Source organism: Falco peregrinus, chromosome 2 (assembly GCF_023634155.1).
Source record: "Falco peregrinus isolate bFalPer1 chromosome 2, bFalPer1.pri, whole genome shotgun sequence".
Classification (NCBI taxonomy): domain Eukaryota; kingdom Metazoa; phylum Chordata; class Aves; order Falconiformes; family Falconidae; genus Falco; species Falco peregrinus.
The window spans coordinates 99765055-99787593 of NC_073722.1; the positions used below are offsets into that span (position 1 = coordinate 99765055).

General features: G+C 52.4%; 1 protein-coding gene across 1 annotated transcript in view; it reads right to left on the reverse strand.

Annotated features, from left to right (window-relative positions):
• Positions 1-826: 826 nt before the first annotated feature.
• The window catches only part of MYO18B (myosin XVIIIB), a 74255-nt gene continuing 52542 nt past the window's right edge, over positions 827-22539 (reverse strand). Inside the window, exons 37-39 of the mRNA XM_055797468.1 lie at positions 13380-13513; positions 11307-11468; positions 827-3811 (exon numbers count right to left, since the gene is read on the reverse strand). Of these exons, the coding sequence (XP_055653443.1) occupies positions 2461-3811; positions 11307-11468; positions 13380-13513 (1647 nt within the window). The 3' untranslated portion in view covers positions 827-2460. The remainder of the gene's footprint in view (positions 3812-11306; positions 11469-13379; positions 13514-22539) is intronic.

The following is a 22539-nucleotide window of genomic DNA, read 5'->3' on the forward strand; positions in this document are numbered from 1 at the left end:
GCCAGCCAGCGACGGGCAGGATCTGACCACCCCCCAAACACATGTACCCAGCTGTGGCACATGGCCAAATGTGTGCCAGCATGGTGGTGCTGAGACATGTAAGAACTACAAAATGCATTGCTTTTTTTTCCCCCAGAAATAGCAGAATCATTAGAAAGGCCAATATTAAACTAATTAGCGGCAATTTCTTCATTTGCTGTCATCTTGTATGAGTTGCACATTGCAAAAGGGAGACCTGGAAGCACAGGGAGTGTCACCCTGTGCAGAGCTGCCTCCTGCCTGCAGGGCTGCTGACAGAGCTGGGATCGAGGAATTGCTGGGAATTGCTGACAGCCTACGGGCGGCAAAGCAAACTGCTGATGTCAACCCCCATCCGGACACTTTGCATTCATCTGTGACAAGGAAAATGGTTCTTGCTGCAAGGCTTTGGTTTAAATTAGAAAAGAATGTAAAAAATCCAAAAGGCAAACCAAAGTGCTGAAAACTGCCCAATTTGCCTTTTCAAGCAGCCGCTGCACTGCGGCTTTCCCGGGAGGTCCAACGAGGTTGTGCGAATTAGTGCAAATTTCCCAGTCGAGCAAATTACTTCAAAATCACTGACGGAAAGGAGAGATTTGTTCACATACCTGTATAATTTTGCCACAGCCCTCTGATAACTGAGTAAGTTTCGATCTCTTCTAGGAAAGAAGATTGAGGCTGAAAAAAAGTGCTTTTTGTAAGTGTAGAGATAGGGAAGCTGGCAGGGTCTCCAGTGAGAAGACCCTAGCCATGGGGGTTGGGGGGGAGCTTCCACAGAGCTGCGGGGAAAGGAAAGACAGAAAGAGGCTTGTGTCAAAGAAGCAAGTATTTTATTGTGTAAAAACCAAGCAGACATCGAATACGGCCTCCCACTGCCACACACACGGCAGTGCTGCCTTGCACGCCAGTGGTGTGTGCCCAGATGTCCCAAACAGGCAGGAACCGTGAAAGTACATACGGATCTGTTTTCAAATATCTACGGAATTATAAAAGCTTCAGAGCTCTGCTGTTGCTGGGTGTCACACCAAGAGCCAAAAGCATCCTTTGACCCTTCAGCTGATTTCTGAGCAGTGGTGCATGGGTTGAGATGTCTGGGCTGCACCTTCTGGGTTAAAAAGGGGTTTGGTGTTCCTCCAGCTCTTTATAGCGTGGCCTTCCCCTGGCCAGCACAGCACGTTATCAGGCATTTATGGCAGCCGCTGGGTTTTAATTACAGCACCAACTCCTGAGTCAAACAACTGCAGGAGAACAAGAAAGTCCCTTGTCCCCGCGGCTGGCCCTGAGCAAAGCTGTGGTAATGGAAACAGGGCAGGAGCACAAAGAAACCAAGGTATGTTTAGAAACAAAAAAAAAGTCCCATTGTCTGTAAAACCGTCGCATGACTTTTGGGGAGCCACTTTCAGTCTCGGCTTAAATTATGTGTTTCCTACCAGGTGCTCTTCCAAAGGAGCGGGGAAGCAGTTCGGTCGTGGCTCCCTGCTTGGTGCAGCACCGAGGCCAGTCGCTACAGTTTATTGAAACCAAGTCTGGAGAAAGTGGGACGTTTCATTATGCAAATTGTGCTTCCTGGAAAGAAATGTTTTATTAACACACGCTCCCTTCTTGTGTTGGCTTAGTCAATTTGGTCACAGCTTGACATCCAGTAAGTTAGTCTAAAGGCAATGGTTTTACAAAATGTTTTTCTAATCTATTTTAAACACTTAATTACAGTTGTGCTGCATTCATTAGGGACTTTGCTTTCAAACCTGGATTGCAGTAATAAATCCTAATTCTTGAAGCGTCAGTTGTGATACAGACATTGGATCCAAGTGGTTGTCAGAGGCACTTGCTAACTGGGAGAAACACGCCTGATCCAGGTGGGAGGCCCCTCCTCTGGCGAGGGTATGACCTCCAGCATCCAGCCAAAGTGAATGTCATATTAACCAAACCAGCACGGGCACCAGGAGGAGTGCTCAGCAGGGCTCAGGAAGATGTATCTTCTGGGTGGCAAGGTAGGAACTGGGGGACACTATTTTCAGGAAACCAGCATGCCAAGGGAACCCAGCAGTGTTGTGGTCAACTGTGGGGCTGGCCCCAGCACCAGCAGCATCCCCTTTGCCCACCCCTCTGCAGCTCCAAAGTGGGCAAGAAGAAGGCAAGGGGTCCCCAGTGCTGCATACCCTGCAGGGCATCCCTGGCACCATCCCAGCTGCAGCAGAGCGGGAAGCACAGTCGGGCACTGAGGCTGAAGCTGGGCCAGTGCCTCCCCTGCCCTGGACTGCTCTAGCATGCTGGACAGGGGACATGGGGACTCCCGCTGGCCTGGGGCACCCTGTCCTCATGCACACCACAGCATCAGTGCAAGCACTGCATGGGCTGGAGGGGCAGCGGCTTGGGGCCAGCACTGCAAACCTGCCACCACTGCTCTGAGCTAGTGCCAGGCAGCAGCTCAGTACAGTTACCTTAGTCTTTTCCCAGATACTTCCTCATGATGCTGGTGACATCATCTTCCTTCCCTTCTGCTTCTGCCCGGTGGCTTGCCCCGCTGCTCTGGGTGCTGGCTTTGCTGCTGCAACCCTCCCCGTCCCCTCTCTGGGGCTGTGGCCGGCGTTTGATGCTGTCAGCGCTACAGGAGGAGAGGAAGGAGCCAGAGGATAAGGAGGAATCGGAGAGGTCCCCAGGGTCCTCCCGGGGGGCTGGGCTGCGCTTGACTGTGCCCTTTGTCTCGGAGGATGCTGAGCTGCCTGCTATAGCCTCATCCTCGAAGCGGACAGTGAGGGGCCGGTGGCCGTCCTTTCTGTCCCTCCCAGGCTTGGCCAGGCTGCTGGTGGAGCGGGATTTGCGAATAGCCGGGACGAAGTCATCGAAGTCGATGTTGGTTTTCCTCTCATAGTTGAGGGTGGGTATTCGCCAGCTGAAGGGGTAGCTGCTCCCCTTCCCCTCGCCCAGCCTGTCGCTGGATGGTGAGCCCAAGAGCCCCCCAGAGCCCCTTCCCACCTCCACATCTTCCACCGAAGGCTCCAGGCAGCTCCTCCAGGAGCTCGGCCGCGGTGTGCCCAGCACCTCCGTTCCTGCAGTTGAAGAGCCTGGCTGGCGGCCGGAGCCATCAAGGGTTTGCAGGAGGGAGTCATAGGAGCCGAACTTTGATGCTCTTCTCAGAGCTGGGGAGCGTGTCTGCTCAGCTGGTTCTGAGGCCATGCTCCGCAAGCTGGAGGAGCGCACAAGGCTGGTGCCTGCTTCTTCACCTTCCCTCAAGCTGGAGGAGCGCACAAGGCTGGTGCCTGCTTCTTCACCCTCCCTCAGCTGATTCCCATCCAGCTTCCCCAGGGAATCCTCCACCGCTGGGAAAGCTCTGCAGCGCCGCAGGGCTGCAGCACCCGTGGTGCGGTAAATGGGGAGGGGAGAGGTGTCACCCAGCGCCAGGTGCCCTTGCTCCCGTTCCACTCCCCGCTGCCGCCGCAGCTCCTCCACATACTCAGAGAGGGCAGCTGAGGAGCTGGGCACCATCCCTGACACTGGGGAGAGCCTTCTCCTCCTTGGCACCGTTGGAGACAGCGGGCTGGGGAACCTCGTGTCCGGGGCAGGGGAGGTCCTACGCTGCAGCACTGACGGGGACATCTCTCCTATCCTGTCCTCAGGCTTTTTTGGGCTCTCCAGCTCCTCTTCATCTGCCAGAGGTTTTCCGTACTCCCGTCTCCTAGCACCAAGCAAGGGACTCGTCATCCTCCCCAGATCCACAGGATCGATGGACCTGGCAGAACTCTGGGAAGAAGCCAGCCGGCTCAGCACTGGTTCCTTGGTGTCTCTGTTCACCCTAAAAAACAGATGTTGGCATTAGTTTAAGCTGCATGATTTCCAGTGTCCATAATGTCATTCAGCAAGGACAAGGCTGAGCAGCAAAAAGCCAGTATTGGCATGGTAGTCTCAGAATAAACTCCCTCTGCTACACTAAGCAGTTGGGCAATGCCCAAAGATTTTATCTTAAATAATTCTAGGTCAGCTAACCCTGCTATATCCACAGTGTAGGGTGTGTGGCGTGACCAACTTTATCTCTGCCAAACCAAGACATATCTCCAAATGTCCTTTTTTCTTGACAGATTATAGCAATATGTAGGATTTACTTTATTTCTGACAAAGCCAAAGGTTATTCACTAAAATTTTATGAAACCAGTTCACAGATAACCCTGAATACATCTTAACATTATTGCAGGGCATGTTTCAACCAGGCTGATGCTGTGGCGGGAGAAGGATTGTTGAACTGCAAGAGCCAAATGCCACCTGGCCAGGGGCTGCTCATTGACAAGTGACTGACAGAAGTGATGTGCGGAGATGGGACCCCTGCCCTGCAAACAAGGGCTGATACAGGAACCGTGTGGGCTCCACCTCCACTCACCAAAGAGGAGCCACACTGGTTACCGTCACAGCAGGACACCGTCCCCAGGACACACAGCCCTCAATCAGCAGGCTGGTGGCCAGTCTGCAGGGCTGGTTCAGCCAGAACATGGTGCCAGATTTGGGATGGCACTGGCTCAGCACAGGCAGAATGTTGCTCTTGCTACCAGGATTGCAGCTTGTGCAGAGTGCATATGTAGAGCAGCAGAAAGGGCAATAACAATAATAATGTTAATAATAGTAATGTTAACAATAATACTGTTAATGTTGTTAACACCAATACTAATACTACTAATAATGCATGCCCCTCTGTGCTGAGAGCAGGGTAGCACACAGCAGGTCTGCGGCTGGGACCAGCACATGGTGCTGAGAGGCGATGCCCAGGAGGAGCCCTGCCAGCCAGCTGCTTTTCCTGATTTAACCCCTGCTCCTCACCACAGAGCTGCAAGAGCTGCTTTGGGACCGCTGTGGTGACACTGTTCCCACCCCTGCAGCAGCCACTTGCTGAGCAGGACAGAGGCATAATGGCATGGGGGCAGGAGCAAAAGATGGTCCTGCCTTCCCCCAAATCCTGCTTGTCCATCCCCAAAGCGTTTGATGGCATTGAGCACCCACAAGCCAGGACAGGAGCTTGGGAACATCTCCTTGGGCACCACAGGATGCCAATGTAGTGCCTGTTCAGCTTCTGAAGCTGCTCCCGAGCAGCCGGCTCCTGGCATGTGCAGGCTGCCAGAAAGGGCTTCTTTGCACCAAGCCTGTCCCCTTCCTTGTGCAGCTGATGCATGGAGATGAGGAGGGGCTGCAATCACCAGTGGGCTCAGTGACACTGAGCTCCCAGTGTGACACTTTACATCCCCCCCACCAGCACCTACGTTGGCTTGAAGGGCTGAAAAACTGGATTTTCTGCCTGTCCCACTGTAGGGAAAGACAAAGGGTCCTCTTTGCCAGGATAGATCTGAAGCGGAGCAGGCGCTCTGCTGAGCTGCACTGTGTCTCTCCTCGGTCCATCGCTTTAGATCAATGATAGCCAGTTACTATCTATAGGCTGCTCGCACGCAGCCGCTTGCCGGTGAGCTGGGGAGCGTAGGCGCCTGCGAGTGATGCGTTTTGACAAAGTCTGCACCCAGTGATGGCAGCTGCCAGCACCATCGGCAGATTATCCCCACTCACAGATACCCCCACCATTGCTCAGCCAAGGGGGGTCTGGTATTGGCCTTAATGAGAAGGCTGTCGGGACTTGAATTTGTCTGAGAAAGAAAGGAGGAGGGAAAAAGACAGTGAAGGGCAGAGTAAAGCAGCAGAGCCTAAATATAAATACATCTCTTGGAGGCCAGCAGGCTTTGAGATGCGGAAGCAGTGGTCAAGTTTTACATCACTGGTAATGAAGCATCCTGCCCTGGGAATGCTGGTGTTGCCATGGGAACGGGGAGAGAGCAGATAATCCAGCCACCATGCGGGACCGGTTCGGACCAGGCTCTGCTGACCCGTGAAATAATTTACGTGCCGAGATGGGTTGAAGGCAAACTCCACGGCTGGGAAACACAAGCGACTGCAGGAATGATGGGGTCATGGAGGGCCTTCAGCTCCCCCGTGCCCACTGGCACAGCCCAGGGCACAGGGGTGCCTGCCTGGCCCCAGCACTAACCTCCATGCCACGCGCCTGTAGCTCATTAAAAGAGCCTAACCCACTGGATTATTTAATGCAAAATGAATTAACCAGAGATTTAAACTCCCTCAAACACAGCAACCTGCAGCATTACCCCATGCCACAGCACCTGATGTTGCTGAACCATCGGAGCTGATTAATAGTTTGAGACATTTCGATAAAGCTGGTTTTTATGAACCTAAATTGCATCTTACCTAAATAGCTGGTGTAATCCTTCCAAGAGAACTTGTACGGAAATTGCTCCAATCACTCTCCACGTTTCCAAATAATACTGTAAACTGACTGCTGCATGACCGGCTTTCATAAATTAAACAGCCAGCTTCAATGTTTTTATTTGGTTTTTAAGGCTGAGATAAAAGTGAGCTGGAGAGGTAAGAAACACTAATGGACTGTGAACATGAACAATTTACACGCCACTATTTATTGTCCTGTTCGGTATGATGGACAGTTAGCATTTTTATGAAAATCTTTAGAGCCTGAAATGGAGTGAAAGCTGCAAACACGGGATTTCCTCCAGCTCCCACGGCTAGTAAGAGTCCGGCTGCCGAGGCCCTGCAGCCCCCTGGGTCCAAGCAGGGACCATCTGCGTAATGGAGCATCTCATGCCCACGCTCTCCATGTCCTGGTTTTCAGCAAAATAGCTGAAGTCCAAAACCACCCCCTCCATCCTTGTCTGTCCCAACAGTTCGTATTAGCCACATTCATTAAGTGAAACCTGACTGCACATGCCAGGGAAAGGGCTGGTTCCTCTGGGGAAGCCGCAGTTCTCCGGACACGGCTCATCAGCCCATGGTCAGTGCATGCGGTGCCAGCGCCGGCACATTGGTGCCAGGGTTGTGGTGTGTTAACCCCGAGCAGCATCAGCTGCCTGGTGAGCACATGTGGGGCCTGATTGCATTTTAAATGAAAATGTAAATGAATTTTAAATTAAAATGTTTATACTAGTAGCAAAAGCACCGTGTGGTGGGGAAACACTACATGAATATCTCCACTTTTGATGCTTTTCCTCTTGCTTTCCAGCACCTAAAACACTCAGGTCCTTCCAGCAACACCCATTATTTCTTCCCTTCCTAGGAAGCCAAAACCTGCTTTGCCCACCTCTGGAGACCCCCACATGACAGCTTCAAGCTGCTGCCCACCCCAGCACCAGCCACCGCTGTGGTGTGCCCAGCACATGTGGGAGCACCAGCCCCTGCTTCTCTGCCACAGGTGTGCTGAAATCACACTCAATTTCAACTAATTACTTTCAGGAAAAGGAGCCTGGGGACCACAACGTAATTTCTCCTATGCAACAAGTTTCCGATGGAACAAGCCCAGAGGCTGGAGCTGGTGCTACTGCTGGGCTGCCATACCCTGTCACTGGTCAAGCTGTGCCCACCGCGGTAGCAGCACCCTATCCTCATCATGTGCTCCTTTAACCATACCCTGATGGCTATCAAAAAAGAAAAAGAAACAACCCAAAAATCATGGCTAATCTTCTCTTGGCCATACTCAAGCCTTCTCACAAGGCAGAGCACAAGTGTGAGATGGTCCTGTCCCATCCTGCAGCATCCTCTGGCTAATCCCAGGCTAAGGGCTGATGTGTTGGCAACAACTCCCAGGGCTTGGAATAACCCTTGGGAGCCCCGGCAGCCCCGGTGGTGGGTGATGCTGGAGGGGGCAGGACCGTGAGCACACTGCAGCTGCCCAGCAAAACTCCGCTCCTTGCCTCAGCATCAGAGGAGATGGTTTTCCTGAGCCAAAAGCAAAAGCAGGGGCCCAATGCAGAACTCGGAAGGCATCTGTAAGCCAAACAGAGTTCTGCAATATGCCATTCACACCAAAGCAAATGACATACAACAATAATTAGTGAAGATTACATAGCAATTAACATGATTACAATTACGCTAGTTGAAATAATTTATACAATAAAATCCACACATGCATTGCAACACATGACCAGGAATGAAAGTGTGGCTCAGATGCTTTTCCTGGTAGCTCATAAATAAAGCCAAGACAACTCCATTTCAGCGAGAGAAAAGAGACTGGCCTAATTTCTGTCAGAAGAGGATTTTCTTGTCACGCCGTCATCTACAGAAGAGCTCCCAGTTTCCCATATAATGATTTGCTCTTGACATGATAATGTTTAAAAATAAACGTGTCGGATCCCCACCAGCCTTGGCACTTGGGCTCCTGATTTTGTGAACTGAAGCAGAAGGGGGAGGATGCCAGGGTGATGCCAGAGCTGTGGATGCTGCGGTGCCATGGGATGCAGGGACTGAGAGGCAGGGCCCTGTGCCGCGGGTCCATTCCCTGCCTGCACTGCGGGATCAGCCCCTCTACCGCAATGCAACCCTGCCCTGCCTGGCGAGGGGCAGAAGAAACGCATACAATTTTGAGTTGTCTTCTTAATAAAAATAATGATAGCTTATTCCAGCTCTGCAATGTGTCATATTTACTGAGTCTTAGCCCTGCTGGCCACCATTTTGTACAAGCATTTAGATAGCAGAGAATTAAAGAAAACGTTAATCAAATCTCTCATTCCTGTACGCCACACTGATGATAACAGCCTTCTGTGCTTTCCTCTGGCTTTTGGCAGCTGTTTGTTCAGCAAATATCCCATATGTAGTGCCGAGAAGCGAATGCTAGGACGATTCATTTTTCATTACTGGGTGCTTGTGTAAGACAAAGGAATCTTAATAAGGAAGAGCTCGTTTCGCTGATCTCATTTTTATTACCTTACCAGTCTCATTGTCTGTTTGTTTGCATTTCATATAGCCTCCTTGCTAATATTTCCATCTTAGATTAGCTGAAGCCAAACACTGCTACTGCACCAGGATTTGTAATTCAGCCCTTCATGACCCCAGGATGGAGGCGGATTGTCACACTATTTCCAGGCACAAATTGCCTGTCACAATGGCCATGGTCAGTCCAGCCTCCATACCTGCCCTTTTACTATAAATCCAGTGTATTGCACATCAGAAATATTACATTAGCCGTAAGTCTTGTTGTGCTGCCATTCATCTATGCTCAGAGTTGAGTCATTCAGACCAAAGACTCCTAAGCAGTATTTAGGAAATACTTCACTGATGGGTGCTGGGGTGCGGTGTGGGGTCCCAGAGGAGCTCGACTGGCTGCTGTCAGAGCTCTCACCCATCACCTCCCCACGGGTCCCTGCCAGACTGCTCTTAAACTCTGCCTTTTATCAGCAATGGACTGCTTCAAACCGCTGCAGCATACCCAAGGTGTCCGCTGCCAGGGGAACTTGCTCTTCAGAAAACTAATTCCAGCAATAGTTATTTTACTGTACAAAGCAGGTGAATGCAGTGGGAACAGATCTCACCAGAACCAGAGCAGGGAGTTTAATGCTAATGTCTGCAATGAAATGGCAGTATGCAAACCCTATCAAACGCTCTCAGCTTGGAGCATCTGCCTATGGACCTGCACACAAACAGGGAGCAAGGGGATGCTGCAGTGAGCTGTACTTAGCATCAGCCCGGCCCTCACCCTGGTTCTGGGGGAAATGGGGGGAAAAGCTGGGAAAATAGTGATGTATGTCCTGATACAACATCCCTGGGAAAGCAGTGTGGCAGGGAGGCCCCGCGTCAGGCTGCAGGCAGGGGTACTGACAGCCCTGCCTGCCCTGAATTCGGCTGGTCTATCTTTGCACCTGTGTCCACTGCAGGCTGACACCACGTCCCATGTCAATCGATGTTATAGGTCATGCATTATGCAAAAAAAATGTGCTTTTCTTTGTTAGAAAGCTAGCGTTCTGCAGATCTTTGCATGCAAAATAGAGAAATCACCTTCCCTCTGTGGGGATGATGTTGTCTGGAGCCACTTCAGCCCTGCATGGCTCCTGGCCCCAGGACTCCAAGCTCCATCTCTGCTCTCCCAAGCCTCCAAAGAGACCCAACGCTCTCCTCCGTCCCCATCACCTCCCTTCTGAGATGCACCTACCAGGCCCTGATTTACAGGGCTTTTCAAAACTCATCCTGGCAATTGCTATGGTGCTGGGGATGGCTGTAAAACAGAGCTTTGTCTGTGGGCTGGAGGGTCCTTCTGACGGGCAGCTGGGCAACATGGCTCCAGTTCGGGCTGGGCACGTGGGCACCCACTCAGCCCCGAGAAGCCCTGCTGCCGAGCACCCTGGAGTGGCTCTGCAGGAGCTGAGCAGAGACAGTTTGGCCATGCAAGTGCTTGGGCCATTCTCCAACTCCCTCACAGCCCATTAGCATTACTGTCAAAAATTAACATATTTTATATTAGAACTGTATAAATGCAGACTGTTTCCTCACCAGTGAAAGGCAAGCATATGGCATACAAATCCTCAAATAGGCTGCATCGCCTCTTTAAATTATCTCTAGAGAATACATCAAGGGATATTATACTGCTTGAAGCATGTTTTTGATGTAGCGACTTTCATCTAGCATTTCACTGATCCTGGTGTGGCAGCGACTACCTTCCTTGATTTGATATTTTGACCTTAAATACCACGGACCCCCTGAGCTCCTTTCCACATGTCCTGAACGGAGCACAGCCAAAGTGCCCACCATCCCTGGCCCAGCATCTGCACCATCTCTCGGTGAACCACAGGGGCTTCCCTGTCCCCAAGCAGGTGCAGGCATTGCAGCGGTGCCACCATGGTGCTCCTCGCTGTGCCATGGGATCCCTCTTGATTTTTTCCACAGGAAAATAAAAGCCAAAGAGAGCAAGTGGGAGCCCCTGAGGATACATAGCGGTTTGGGATACTCAGCTCTGCTGAGGGAGTTATGGGGTCCACGCTCTGCGTGTGTTCTCCCTGTTCAAAGGGCCACAAGCAGCCACTGCCCCTGGCAGGCAGCAGGCAGGGGAGCAGGCAGCACCTTCCACCAGGCTGCAGGGTCTGCCCATGCAGAAGCTTCTTGTGACAGGAGAGCAGCTCCGGGGCTGACAGCTCCTTGCCTTGACACCCCAACGGGGCAGGATGCCCACAGCTACCTCTCTGCGCCTGAACACTGAGAAACCAGTGCTGTCAGCAGCTTACTCCTGCCTCTCACACTTCTTTAAAAAAAAGATTAAAATACAGCAGGGTTTAAAATATCTTTGTGATGGCTTGCTCCTGCAAGACATTTTTCTACCATCCATACATCTGCAAGATGCTGGAGCTGGCATCAAGCACCTGTGTTTTCCCTGGAGGAAAGCGGCGTCGGGTGCCCCGTGCAGGGAGAGCAGCCGTGCATCTGTCACTGCCAGAGGTGGCTGTGCCCAGGACAGGCTGGGGGTCCCTTACCTCGGGCCTTGGGTGCTGCGGCTGCTGACGGACTGTGCCAAAAGGCTCCCAGACATGTTGGAACCCACCAGGGAAGACCAGCCTGTGGATGAACCCGGCCAGGACTTGACGCTCTCTGCAGGCTCCAGACTGAGTGTGGAGCCAACACTGGAGCAGGCATCCCTGCGGGGAGAGGAGACACCCCGTTAGCTCTGCAAGCACAGGCAAGAGGGCTGGTCACACTGGGAAGGGGTCCTGGGGCACGTGTGAAGCACAGACCAGGGGGCTCCTTCACAGCTCCAGTAACGGCAGCTCCAGCTGGTAGGCTCTGCTCTGGCTGTTTTGGAGCACTGGCACAGGTCGGGTAACAGATAACCTGGTCCTTGGGCCAGCACTGCTGCCATTAACTGCTTCCCTCGGTTTTATAAGTGCCCTGTAGCCAGTGGGCAGGAAAACCTCGCTGCTGCCTGCAGTGCCCTGGGACTGGAGCTGCAGTGATAGAGCTGGTATGACCCCAGGTACCCCACTGTGCCCTACGCCCCCCTGGGCTCCCCCAGGCCTGGAGCTACCCCTGCCCACCCATCGGGAACCCCCAGACCAGCTGTAGCAGATGAAATTCTTTAGGATCTCAGTTTTCCTTCAAAGTCACAGATCAGCTTCATATTCTCAAAGTGCAGCCTGGGGGAGTGAGAGCATCTCGCTGGTTTAACAGACAGAGCTCAAAGGGAAAGCGAGTGGGTCAACAGGCGCAGGGGCACAAGAAGCCAGCGCATCCGAAAGCCCCTCTCCCTGCCCTCGGCAGGCTGCAGGCAGCTGGTGGTCAGTGACCACGGCACAGCCAGGCGCAGGCTCCTGCCCTTCAGCCAGCAGCTCCCCAGGGCTCGCTCACTCCCCTTGCTGTCTGCGCGCTGCAAGGGACAGAACAAAAGGGTCAGCACAGCGATGGCTTGCACAGCCTCCCCAAAGCCGCCACACGGGTCTGACAAGATGAAGAAATTCCCAGGCCAGCTGCACCAAAGCCGGCTGCCCTGGGGGCTGGCACGAGCCGAGCAGGGTTTGGCCTGAGCCAGGCAACATCGCTCCCCGCAGCCCGGGCAGAGCTGCGGCAGGGAGCGGGGCGGGGGCAGTGCCAGCACGTCGCGTGGCTGGAGACCCCCTGACCTGCTCCCTGCACCGGCCAGGCCCTGGGCTGCAAAAGGGACCCGGTGCATGCACCCCCGTAGTCATCAGGGCTGCTGCAGCGTACGTGGCATTTGCACTCGCAGCACATCTCTGGGGTGCCCGCACCGGGGAAGGGCAGGTAGCACCGCGCACCGCACCGCACCGCCTCCCAGCCCGCAGCAGCTGCGGAGGTCCCTGCTGGGAAGCGCTTCTCACCTCCTGCTAATGTGTCAATTGTGTTGGAAATCACTTTTGTTTTACAAAGGAGTGAATTTCTGAGCTCGTGGTTTCTATCTCACCCTTCCCTGGTTTAATCACTACATAAAGAAAATCTCTCTCACTGCATGGTGACAAGCACATCTCTGCTTTTTTTTTTTTTTTAATGCATTTATCTACTTTGTCTCCATTTGTCACTATGCCCCTTTAGCAGTGTAGCAGAGGGGAAAATTGAAGGGCTGTAGAAATAACACCTGAAAAATTCATTTGAATTTTTTTCTCATTTTTTGGTAGTAAAATCCTCTACCTAATACAGCCAGCTTCACTGGTTCCTCCAGGCCCCCAGCTCCTGTGGCTGATCAAAGCACAGGATTTTCAATCAATAAACCCAGTACTGGGGCACCTGCTGACACACAGCTGCATGCCGTGCTGCTAGGGACAGGAGCTTGCTCTGTGAACGGAGTGGTTTCCACCCCTTTTGCTTACTTTAAGCTGGGCCGCACGTTATGATTTTAAGGGTGACACTTTTTTTGTGAAACCTTCCCTTAATATGAGGTTCCTGGTTCGTAAACGTGTGCTGCTGCACCAAAAATGTGCGAAGATGCAGATGTGCAGCTACAGCCACCCTGGCATCACCCTTGCACAACGCAGCATCCTTCCCCACCACAAAGCATCTGACCCTGCCCCTCTGCAGCCCCTTGCAGCCCCTCGCCTCACCTCTCCGCATCGCTCTCATCGCTGGATTTCAGCTCCTCCAAGGCCACCTGCAGATCGGCAATGCGCCGGATGGAGGTCCCCAGGTCGGCTTGCAGGACCTGCCGCACCTCTGCCAGCTCCGCCAGCTGCTGCTCCTGCATGGACGGCACTGGGTTAGCACCGGCACCCCAGCATGGCACCCCAAACTGTGGAGCAGGCGAGCGAGGCACCTGATAAAGGTGTGTGTCCCCCTGCTCTCTGTGCTCTGCCAGGGCTTGCTACCTCCCACTGCGCTCTGCTACACGTGTGATAGCTTGTAAAATGCAACTTCCTCCAACAGGAGAGAGGCAAAGGAAGCTGAACCCTCCATGACTGAGCACCACCTCCCACAATGGAAAAAGGCTCAGAGGAGGCGAGCCAAATATCCCAAGTACAGGGAAGAATGTAAGGAGCCACCAGCAATTTCTGTGCGGAAACTGAACTGAACTCCGGGGAGGGGAGGGTGACCTCGGTTGTAAGCACATGGCTGTACCAAGGCACCACCAGATTGTACTAACAGCCTTCCTGGAGATTGTTAGTAAAGAATAATTTCTTCCTGAGCCAGCCAGACCACCATGGGGGAAGCATATATACGGCTCAGCCCAACAAAAAGTATATAAAACCTGGAGAAGTAAAAAAAAACCATCTTTGAAGAGAGCAACAGGCCTGAGCTGGCTTCAGCCCACACATCCGCTCCTGCAGCTGGGGATGTCCAGTGCCGTGGCGGTGAGTGTACAGAGACCTGGGCTGGGCATCGCATCTTTGTATCACGTTGGTGAATCACATTGGGTGAATGTTGCAGTTGTTGTACTGTACCCATGGTGTGCTTTCAGTGCACTGCTGTATTGCTCTGCTAAATCAAAATGTAATGCTGATATACCAAATGATTAAATCGGATATTAAACATTAACCTCCCTGCCCCATGTGGAACATGTAAAAGCAGCTGGTGTGAAAGCACCACGTTGCTGCCAGGGACAGAGTGGGGCACAGACCGCAGGGATGCTCCTGGGTGTTTCAGGGCTGCTCCTCCACTCACACACACTACACACCTGCCTGGAAACAAAGCTCTTTCCAGAAACGCTGGAGCTGATGAGAAAAAACAGAAAATCTATTCATAATTTAAACTACAAGGAGGAAAAGCTGGATAAGCCGCACAACCCGCATGGCTCCATGGACCCAGCATCACCTGTAGTCGGGCAGCCTCATGGCACACCGAGGACGCTGACCAGGCACTGCTCACCCACCGTGGCTGAGCACCACCATGCTCATGAGATTCCAAGACCTTTCAGCTAGGAAGGAAATCTTTGTGCCATTTTCTAAACCATCACACGGCAGAGAGAGGAGGAGAGTGAGCGTGAGCTGCAAATTCACCGTGATTGAAGCCGCCAGCTGTAAAATTGCCATCTCAGTGGCGACAAGGTGAGAGATGATTTGCAATGCGGGCTGCGACAGGCCGTGGCGCAGGAGCCGGCAGACTGTCAGAGTAAATAATGAAAGCCCTGGAATCACCAGGCGCACAGGCCTGAGGGGAAGAGCATTTCAGTTCATAAAAACATGCAAAGAAATATCCCAGTTTGGGTTGCACAGCATCACAGTTGCTTTTGCAAATGTGTCGATATTGGTAAAAACCTGAATGCTGCCAAGAAGCTTTCTGAAACTCTGTGCTTCTGAGCCCTTTGCTGCCTTCCTGGTTCAGGTGAATGTAGAGGGTGCGAAGGACCCATTCATTGTGGAAGCTGCTCCGAGTTGTGCGGGGATGGTCCACTGCCCGGGGAGTGGAGATGCTCCCCTCGCCAGGGCTGATGCTGCAAACAGCCAGGGGCTTGGGAGGGAGCACAGGGTGAAACACTAGCCCCCGAGAGGAGAAAAGCCTAAGAAGAGTGAGCTCCAAGCTCCGGCTGGCTACGTGCCTCTATTAGTGACTGCGAGACCAGGCAGCAAAACAATTGCTAAAGAGCTCAACCCTTCAAACAGGTTGATAAGAGTCTCTATTGAACTACTTCCTTGGCTGCAGGATATGGTGCAAATTAAATATACTTCAGTGGCTGCATTTAATTCCTTTCTTCCTTTCTGCTATTATTAACCTGACAGTGACTGGCGGGGAGGCAGCTGGGCACACAGTAGGGTGTGACCCCTCCAGCACCCAGACCCCGCTTCCTCTAGCCACTGACAAATGAAATCCCCTGGGCACAGCTGCGAGAGCAGCAGACAGCATGTCCCGGCGGCTAGTGGGGTCTCTCCGGCCCCACTGCCTTCTGCATGACAGCCACAGGCATGGCTAAAGAAACAGGACCACCATGGGGCTCCAGCCTTGCTCTCCCCAGGGATGCCACAGTCCCTGGGCACCCCTGGTCCATGGCACCCACGCTGCATGGTGGGGAGCAGCCCAGCTCCCCCGGGGATGCCGCAGTCCCTGGGTACCCCTGGTCCATGGCACCCACACTGTGTGGTGGGGAGGAGCCTCTGGCCTAGGATGGGGCTGCGCAGGGCACTGGGGTGACTTTGGGAACTGCACAGCCTTGGGCTCTACACACTGCGGGTAACCTTGGGGTCCCCTGCCCACACGCCAGCCGAGTGGCAATGTGAACATAAGCCTGAAAATACCTGTTTCTTAATAAGATTTGACACTGCTAAGCGCAGTGATGTTGCTAAACAGACTTCTTCCAGCAGAGGTACTATCACCACCGCCATCGCCCCAGGTACCCAGACTGATGAAATGCAGAGGAAAGCACCAGTCACATTCAAAGAACAACCTGGGGCTACTCCACGCTCGCTCTTTTCCAAGTGGCTTGCACAAGCCTATACAGAAAGCAAATTTTAGCTCTTGGGGCTCAAGTGTTACTGTAAAATGAATTCTGGTGATATAAATCTGCAACAAGATGATGTGGGGAAGAGAAACAGTACCACTCAGTTTCTGTGCCCTGTCTTTTGGCATGGGCTCAGCATATCCACAGCTCCCAAGGATGCTGCAGCCAGCAAGGAAGAGGAGGAGGAGGAGGCCAGCAGAGCTGTGGCTGGCCAGGGGAAGCACAAGGGGAAATGCTCTGAGTGAATGTGCTGCTCAGTATTTTGGGCTCAAAACAGTGCAGAGTAGAAAGGTTCATTTACGGAGCCACAGAGCAGCTAGGTCAGTCAGCCCTGTGCTCATAAGGACAGCACTGCAGTGGGGAGGGGGCTGCAAACCCCCTGTCCCACCCACCCCAGCGCTCAATCCCTGATCTTGTGCACAGAAGCACTTCATGTTTTACTCTGTACCGTACAATTGTCTCAAGGAAAGGAATAATTATGTCAATATAATTAATTTCAAATGTGAAAAACCTATCTTCGTAATACAAACTGACAAGAATGGTCCCAGCATCAGGCCACTGTTATCCCACGGAGCTATTAGACACCTTTGACACATGTTGTTTCAATCTAAATGTAAATGCAAGAAGCATTTCCCTTTTAATACAGTAATTGGCCTGAGCATTTACATCCTCGCTCAGGATGAACTGCCAAGTCTTGCCAGCTTTTTGTTTTCTCTGAGCAGAAAAGGGGCGGGGGAAAGGGAGAATATATTTATTGAGAAAACTCATAACCTGCTTGCTCATGTGGCTCTGCCGAAGCAGGGAGAGAAATGCTGCAGAGTGGAGCAAGCGGTGGTGCACCCACGGTCCCTCTCCCAGTCCTGCTGGACCCCAGGGATGAACCTGTCCTCTCCCACTCCAGGCAGCAGCTAGGAGCCAAGAAATTCACCTGGCTGCAGAGGCACCAGGCATGGCTGCACCCTGCCAGCACCTCCAGCCTCGGCAGAGCCCCACCTCACCCATGCACGCAGGGATCTGCCCTCTCCCTTCCCGGCTTCCCTGCACATTGTGACTCGGTGGCCACAGCTGGAGCCAGCCAGCCACTGCCCTTCACCACGCACAAGAAACCACCGTGATGCCGAACGAGAGGCTGCCGGGGACCGGAGTGCTGCGCTGCGGCTGGACCTGGGGGATGGAAGGTGACTTGTACATCATTTTGCCTGAATTATTCGTTGTTAATGGCCTGTTATCAGAGCCCCTGCGCTCCGGCCGGTGCTGCTGATGACAGGGATCCTGGATGGCTGCTGCTGAGGGCTGCAATAAGAGGAGCTGTGCTGGTGAACAGAGCTTATAAAGCAACGGCTGCCAGAGGAATCAGTCCTTTCTACCTAATCAGGGAGCAGGCAAAGTCTGGAGCAGCTGCCCTCACGCTGCACAATGGGGAGTAAGGCAGCAATTTTCCAACTGTTTATGAGATTTCTTCTGCTACTCTTTAGCCTCCACAGGGGTCTAATATGCATTACACGGCAAACTGATCTGTAGGGGGATTTCATCCCTGAGCACACACATACACCTCAGCTGGGCTGCTCTTGCCAGCCCATGGCACATCAAGAGCAGTGCCAGAGCTGCCCCATGGGACCCCAGTGCCTCCCCCAAAAGGTGACCCCCAAACAGGGGAGCTGCTTGCTCAGGGCAGGAACCCCACAGCCACTGGGCCAAGGGCCAGCACTGGAGCTGCTGGCTGGGAAGGGTTTGGGTGCAGGACTGCACTGCCAAGGGGTCCCCATCAGCTTTTGGAAGCACATTCCCTCCCTCTCCTAGGGAGAAGCATGGATCATTGCCTTCTCCCTTGCAAAGCACCAGATACAAGACTTGCAAAAAGCCCCAGTGCTCCAGAAAGGAGCTACAGCTCCTGCCACAAACCAGAGATGTTAGAGCAGGTGGTCCTTTACTTCATGTGTATGTTGATTTTTCACTGAAAAGCTCCGCTAGTGTCTTTCCTGCCTTACAGTGGTTTGGAGCAGCCCTACAGCATCCATCCTGCCTACCAGCGAAGAACCTGCCCACGCACCTGGCACAGGGGCCACAAGGAGAGACAGGGACATGGCACCAGCTGCGAGGCCAGGGAAAGCTGCCCCAGCTTCTCAAATGGGAGCTGAGAGCACTTCTGCTACATGGGCTCAGGAGCATCCTCTGTTGTTAAACGCCGGTCCCTGTTGGCACCAGTATATCTGGCTCCTTCTACCAAACCAGTCAGTCACTCACAGCAGAAACCAGTCTGACCAGCTCAGAAACCCGGGCTGATGTGTATTTTATAATCAACAAGTAAAATATATGTTCCGCCTGGTTTTGCATACGTTTCCAGTTTAGATTCTCCCATTCACAGCATATCGGCAGACAGATGGTCCCAGAGCCCAGCAGTCCCAAAACCTGTCAGCACTGGCCCACTGGCAGGTCAAAAGCATTTATTCTGAAAATCTGTGGTTAATTTCTGCTTACAGGAAGCCTGAATTAAAGGCACTCTCAAGACGAGGGGGGTGGGAGCTTGCTTGGTGATGGTCAGCACATAGCAAACATCTCATCACTCTGAGATGCTGGTGGGACTCCTGTCCTCACTCAGGGGGGCTCACAGGATGCTGCTGCTGCACATCTGTGCTGGTAAGACCCTGACAACATGGGTTACAGTATAAAAAAAATTAACTCCTACTGTGAGTGTCACAGCCAAGTGCTCAACAGTGGGTCTGGCCTGCTAGCCACCTTTCCCTGCATTTCATACGGCCCCTCTTTACCCATCCTGCCCAAAGCCCCTGCAGCCCCAGACCCCCCACCTGCCCCTCTCACAGCACCATCCACTCCCACTGCAAGGACAGGTTGGAAAGGAAGAGATTTGCTGCAAAGGGAAATACTGCTGCCACTTCATGGGTACCCAAACAAGCAAAAGCCAAGGGAAGGGCGGTGAGGGCACAGCCCCCAGCCCCATGGCACCCCACCACCGGCATGGCACGGCAGCAGGGCTGTCAGCCAGCGCTGCAGCAGAAGAGATCAAGACAAGCACAGGCTCTGCACCAGGCAAGGACAGGAGGAGACATGGGCTGGCAGCTCCCAGGGGTCTCCCTGCTCCCAGTGGGGGCTGCTAGCCCACATTGCCCCCACAAAGCTGGCAGTGAGATCCTGCTGCCCACCATCTCCCCGAGTATCGCTGGGGCTTCCTCCTGCACTTGGCCAGCAGTCTTTTCCAACAACCAAAGATGCTCAGGCCCTCAGCAGTGAGGGGCAGCAGCAGGCAGCAGCAGGCAGCTGGAGGTGTTTCAGCCCCTGGCCAGAGCCTCCTCAGAAATAGGGAGGGAGGGGACACCTCATCCCACCCACGTCACCCCATCTCTCCACATCCTAGCTTTGCTTTCATTGCTTCTCTGGAAAAGGATTTCTAAACTCGTCTTTTTATTAAGAGTTTCTTTTTCATCTAATTTTGTGCCAGAAGCATTTGAAGATAAGTTAAAAAGCGTTAAGCAAAACCAGCAGTGAAATAATTTGTGGGACTCTAAAGAATGCCGAGGTAGGCACTGCAGAGCAGCCAGCACCGTGTCCTCGTCACCGTCTTTTATTTTTGTTTGTGGTTCTGCTGTCACAACATAACCTTTGCAAGATCCCATCCACCTGAAGTGAAGTGTAATCTAATTAGTCCAATTTGGATTGCTTCTATTTGAATAATTTAGTGTACACCTGCAGTATTCATCAATCATTATTATTTTTAATTAAGTAATTAACTCGAAGGTTTTCAGAAAGTTTGAAGTGACAAAATTTCCACCATTGAAGTCTCAAGTGAGTCGGGGTGAGGGGCTCTTTCTGTGCTCACAAACACTGCTGTTACCAGTAATTAGTGTGAGCAACCACAAGTGCTGATGATTTCCTGAAGAATTTACTACTTTAATGGCAAACCAGGAATCATGCGCCTGCTGTACAACAGGCCTAATTAGCGCTTATCCAGTCGAGTTTTCACCCGAAGCTCCTCCATCACCCAACCTCACCTCTAAGGACTGGCTCCCTTTGATGATAATTGTTGTTACACTTAGTCTAAGCCATTAGCTTTTAAAGAAAAGAGCAGCTCCGAAAGCCCCAGGAGCAAGCGGGTGCTGGGGCTGAGGGTGGAGACATCAGAGGGTTTGGCTGGGACCCTGCTGGGAGCTGTAGGTTTGCCTGGGTGGGAGCGTGGCATTCTCAGCTGGAGGCACAAACAGCTCCCACTTGGCTTCTCAAGTTCACTGAAAGCACCACCAAAATCCTTAAAGCTTGCAAATGAAAAAAAAAAACAACCTCATAGAGATCAGGCTGCAATGTACTACAGCATACCGGATGGAGTGGCGATAACAGGGCAGCATTAATATGAAGGAGATCTCACGTCATAAGAACCAGAAAAAAAAGGTTATTTACACTGTGACTCTCAACTTTCTTTTTTTTAAAAAAAAAAAAAAGTGCAAAGAATATCTTCCCACCTATACTTCAGTTTTCAGTAAAAATAGTGAATTATTATGGTGACAAATATCACAGCTTCATTAAAGATACCTGATTTGAAGACAGTGCCTGCAAGACCCCATGGAGTGCCCCGGCAGTGGGGGCTGGGTAGGGTTAGCAGCGTGTCTGTCAGTGCAGACGGCTGGAAGAGACCCAACAAGTCCAGTTGACTCACTGGCATGTGCCTCTGCCAGCTGGGGCTTCATCCCAGCAGGATCAGCCCCTGCTTTTCCCTGGGTATCCCAGCTTGGTGGCCCAGCACAGCCCACACGGATGGGAGGCACCCAGCATGCAGGGCAGGAGGGACCTTGGGGCTCCTGCTCATGGCTGAGCTCCCATCCCAGAGCTCCCATCCCAGGCTCCAGCAGCTGCTTGATTCCTCCCATGAAATGTAAGCTGTGCAGCTAGTTCAGTCAGCAGCAGCACAGCCGCAGGTACCCCCTTACAGAAACAGGAGCTCCTTTAAGCTTTTTAGTTATTCTTAACACCTACTGGAAGAATTACTGTCTAAAAGGTGGAATTAGTGGATTAATCCACCCTGGCTTGTTAGTAGATCACATCTCCCCCCCTTTGCTGCAGCACACACACAGGTGAGGAGAAGATGCTCTGCCAGAAGTTCTGTGAGAACAGCCCTGTAAAGGCAAAGCATGGGACAGGGTCCTCATGCAGTGTCCCTGTCCCTGTCCAGGGCTCTTAGTGATGGCTGCAGACACCCAAAGCAGCCAAGACAAGGCCTCTTGCAAACACCTCCTTGTCTCCCCGATGCTTATGATAGACCATCTACCCCCTCTCAAGTATCATCTCCAGAGCACCAAAGCCAGGAGCTGAGCCCAGCACCCATCATCATCCTGCCCTAACAGCAGCCTCAGGAGGGAAATCCCAGCCGGTGGCTGATCCCACCGCAGTGACGGCAGCTCATCGTTCTCTACACCTCTGCCCCACGCCTGGTCCCAGCCCCTGCTCCATCCTTCCCTGCACCACAGCAGGCAGCTTCACCAGGGGACAAGCATGAGCATATGTGCGTACACAATAAGCAAAGAGAGCTGGGCTCGGTTTTAAGCTCCCCAGAGTTGGCTCTGAGTTGGAAATCCATCTTTCACTTCTGTTATGACTCAGTTTCTGCTGTGGTCCAAGGAGACCAGGCGGCTGGGTCTAGCCTGTCAAGCTCTGGGTGTCAGCACAGCAGCTGAGAAATGAGGAGTTGTGGCAGGCTGGGATCCAGATTTTATTGGAAGAGGAGCTATAGCTCCACGGAACAAATCCAGTACATGCAACCAGAGCAAAGACAGAGACAACCAGGGCCAAGTACTACCCCCACCGTTAGAAAACATGCCACCCTTGCTGCAATGGCACCGGGCTTGGAAAGTGTTCAAAACCTATTCTTCTTAAAAAATTCATAAGGCAGAGCCATCTGCCTGTCAGCCAGCTCTCCAGCTCCCATCCCTGCTTCTTGCTGGATTTTCCCTGCTTCCTGTGAATGGCATGAGTCTGCCTCCCAACTGCCCAAAGCCAGGTCAAAAATGAGAGAGGGATTGAAATAGCTGTCCTGAGCCTGCCTGAGAGTGTGGGGATGATGGGACAGGGTTTTCAAGTGCCTCAACCACTGATAAACACGAGCTGTGAGAATGAAATACCTTATATACAGGCACGGGATTTCTAACCTAAACTGTACAATGAATTTGTCCCTTCAACGCATCTCTTAAACCCTGACAGTGCATGGAAAGTCCACAGCCTCGCAACTGTTTATTTAAATAATATTTTAAAAAAATTGTTAGGTGCAGACGATGACTTAAGTAATGTTAAGTGAATAATTCATGCAGTATTTATAATTGATGGGGGATTTA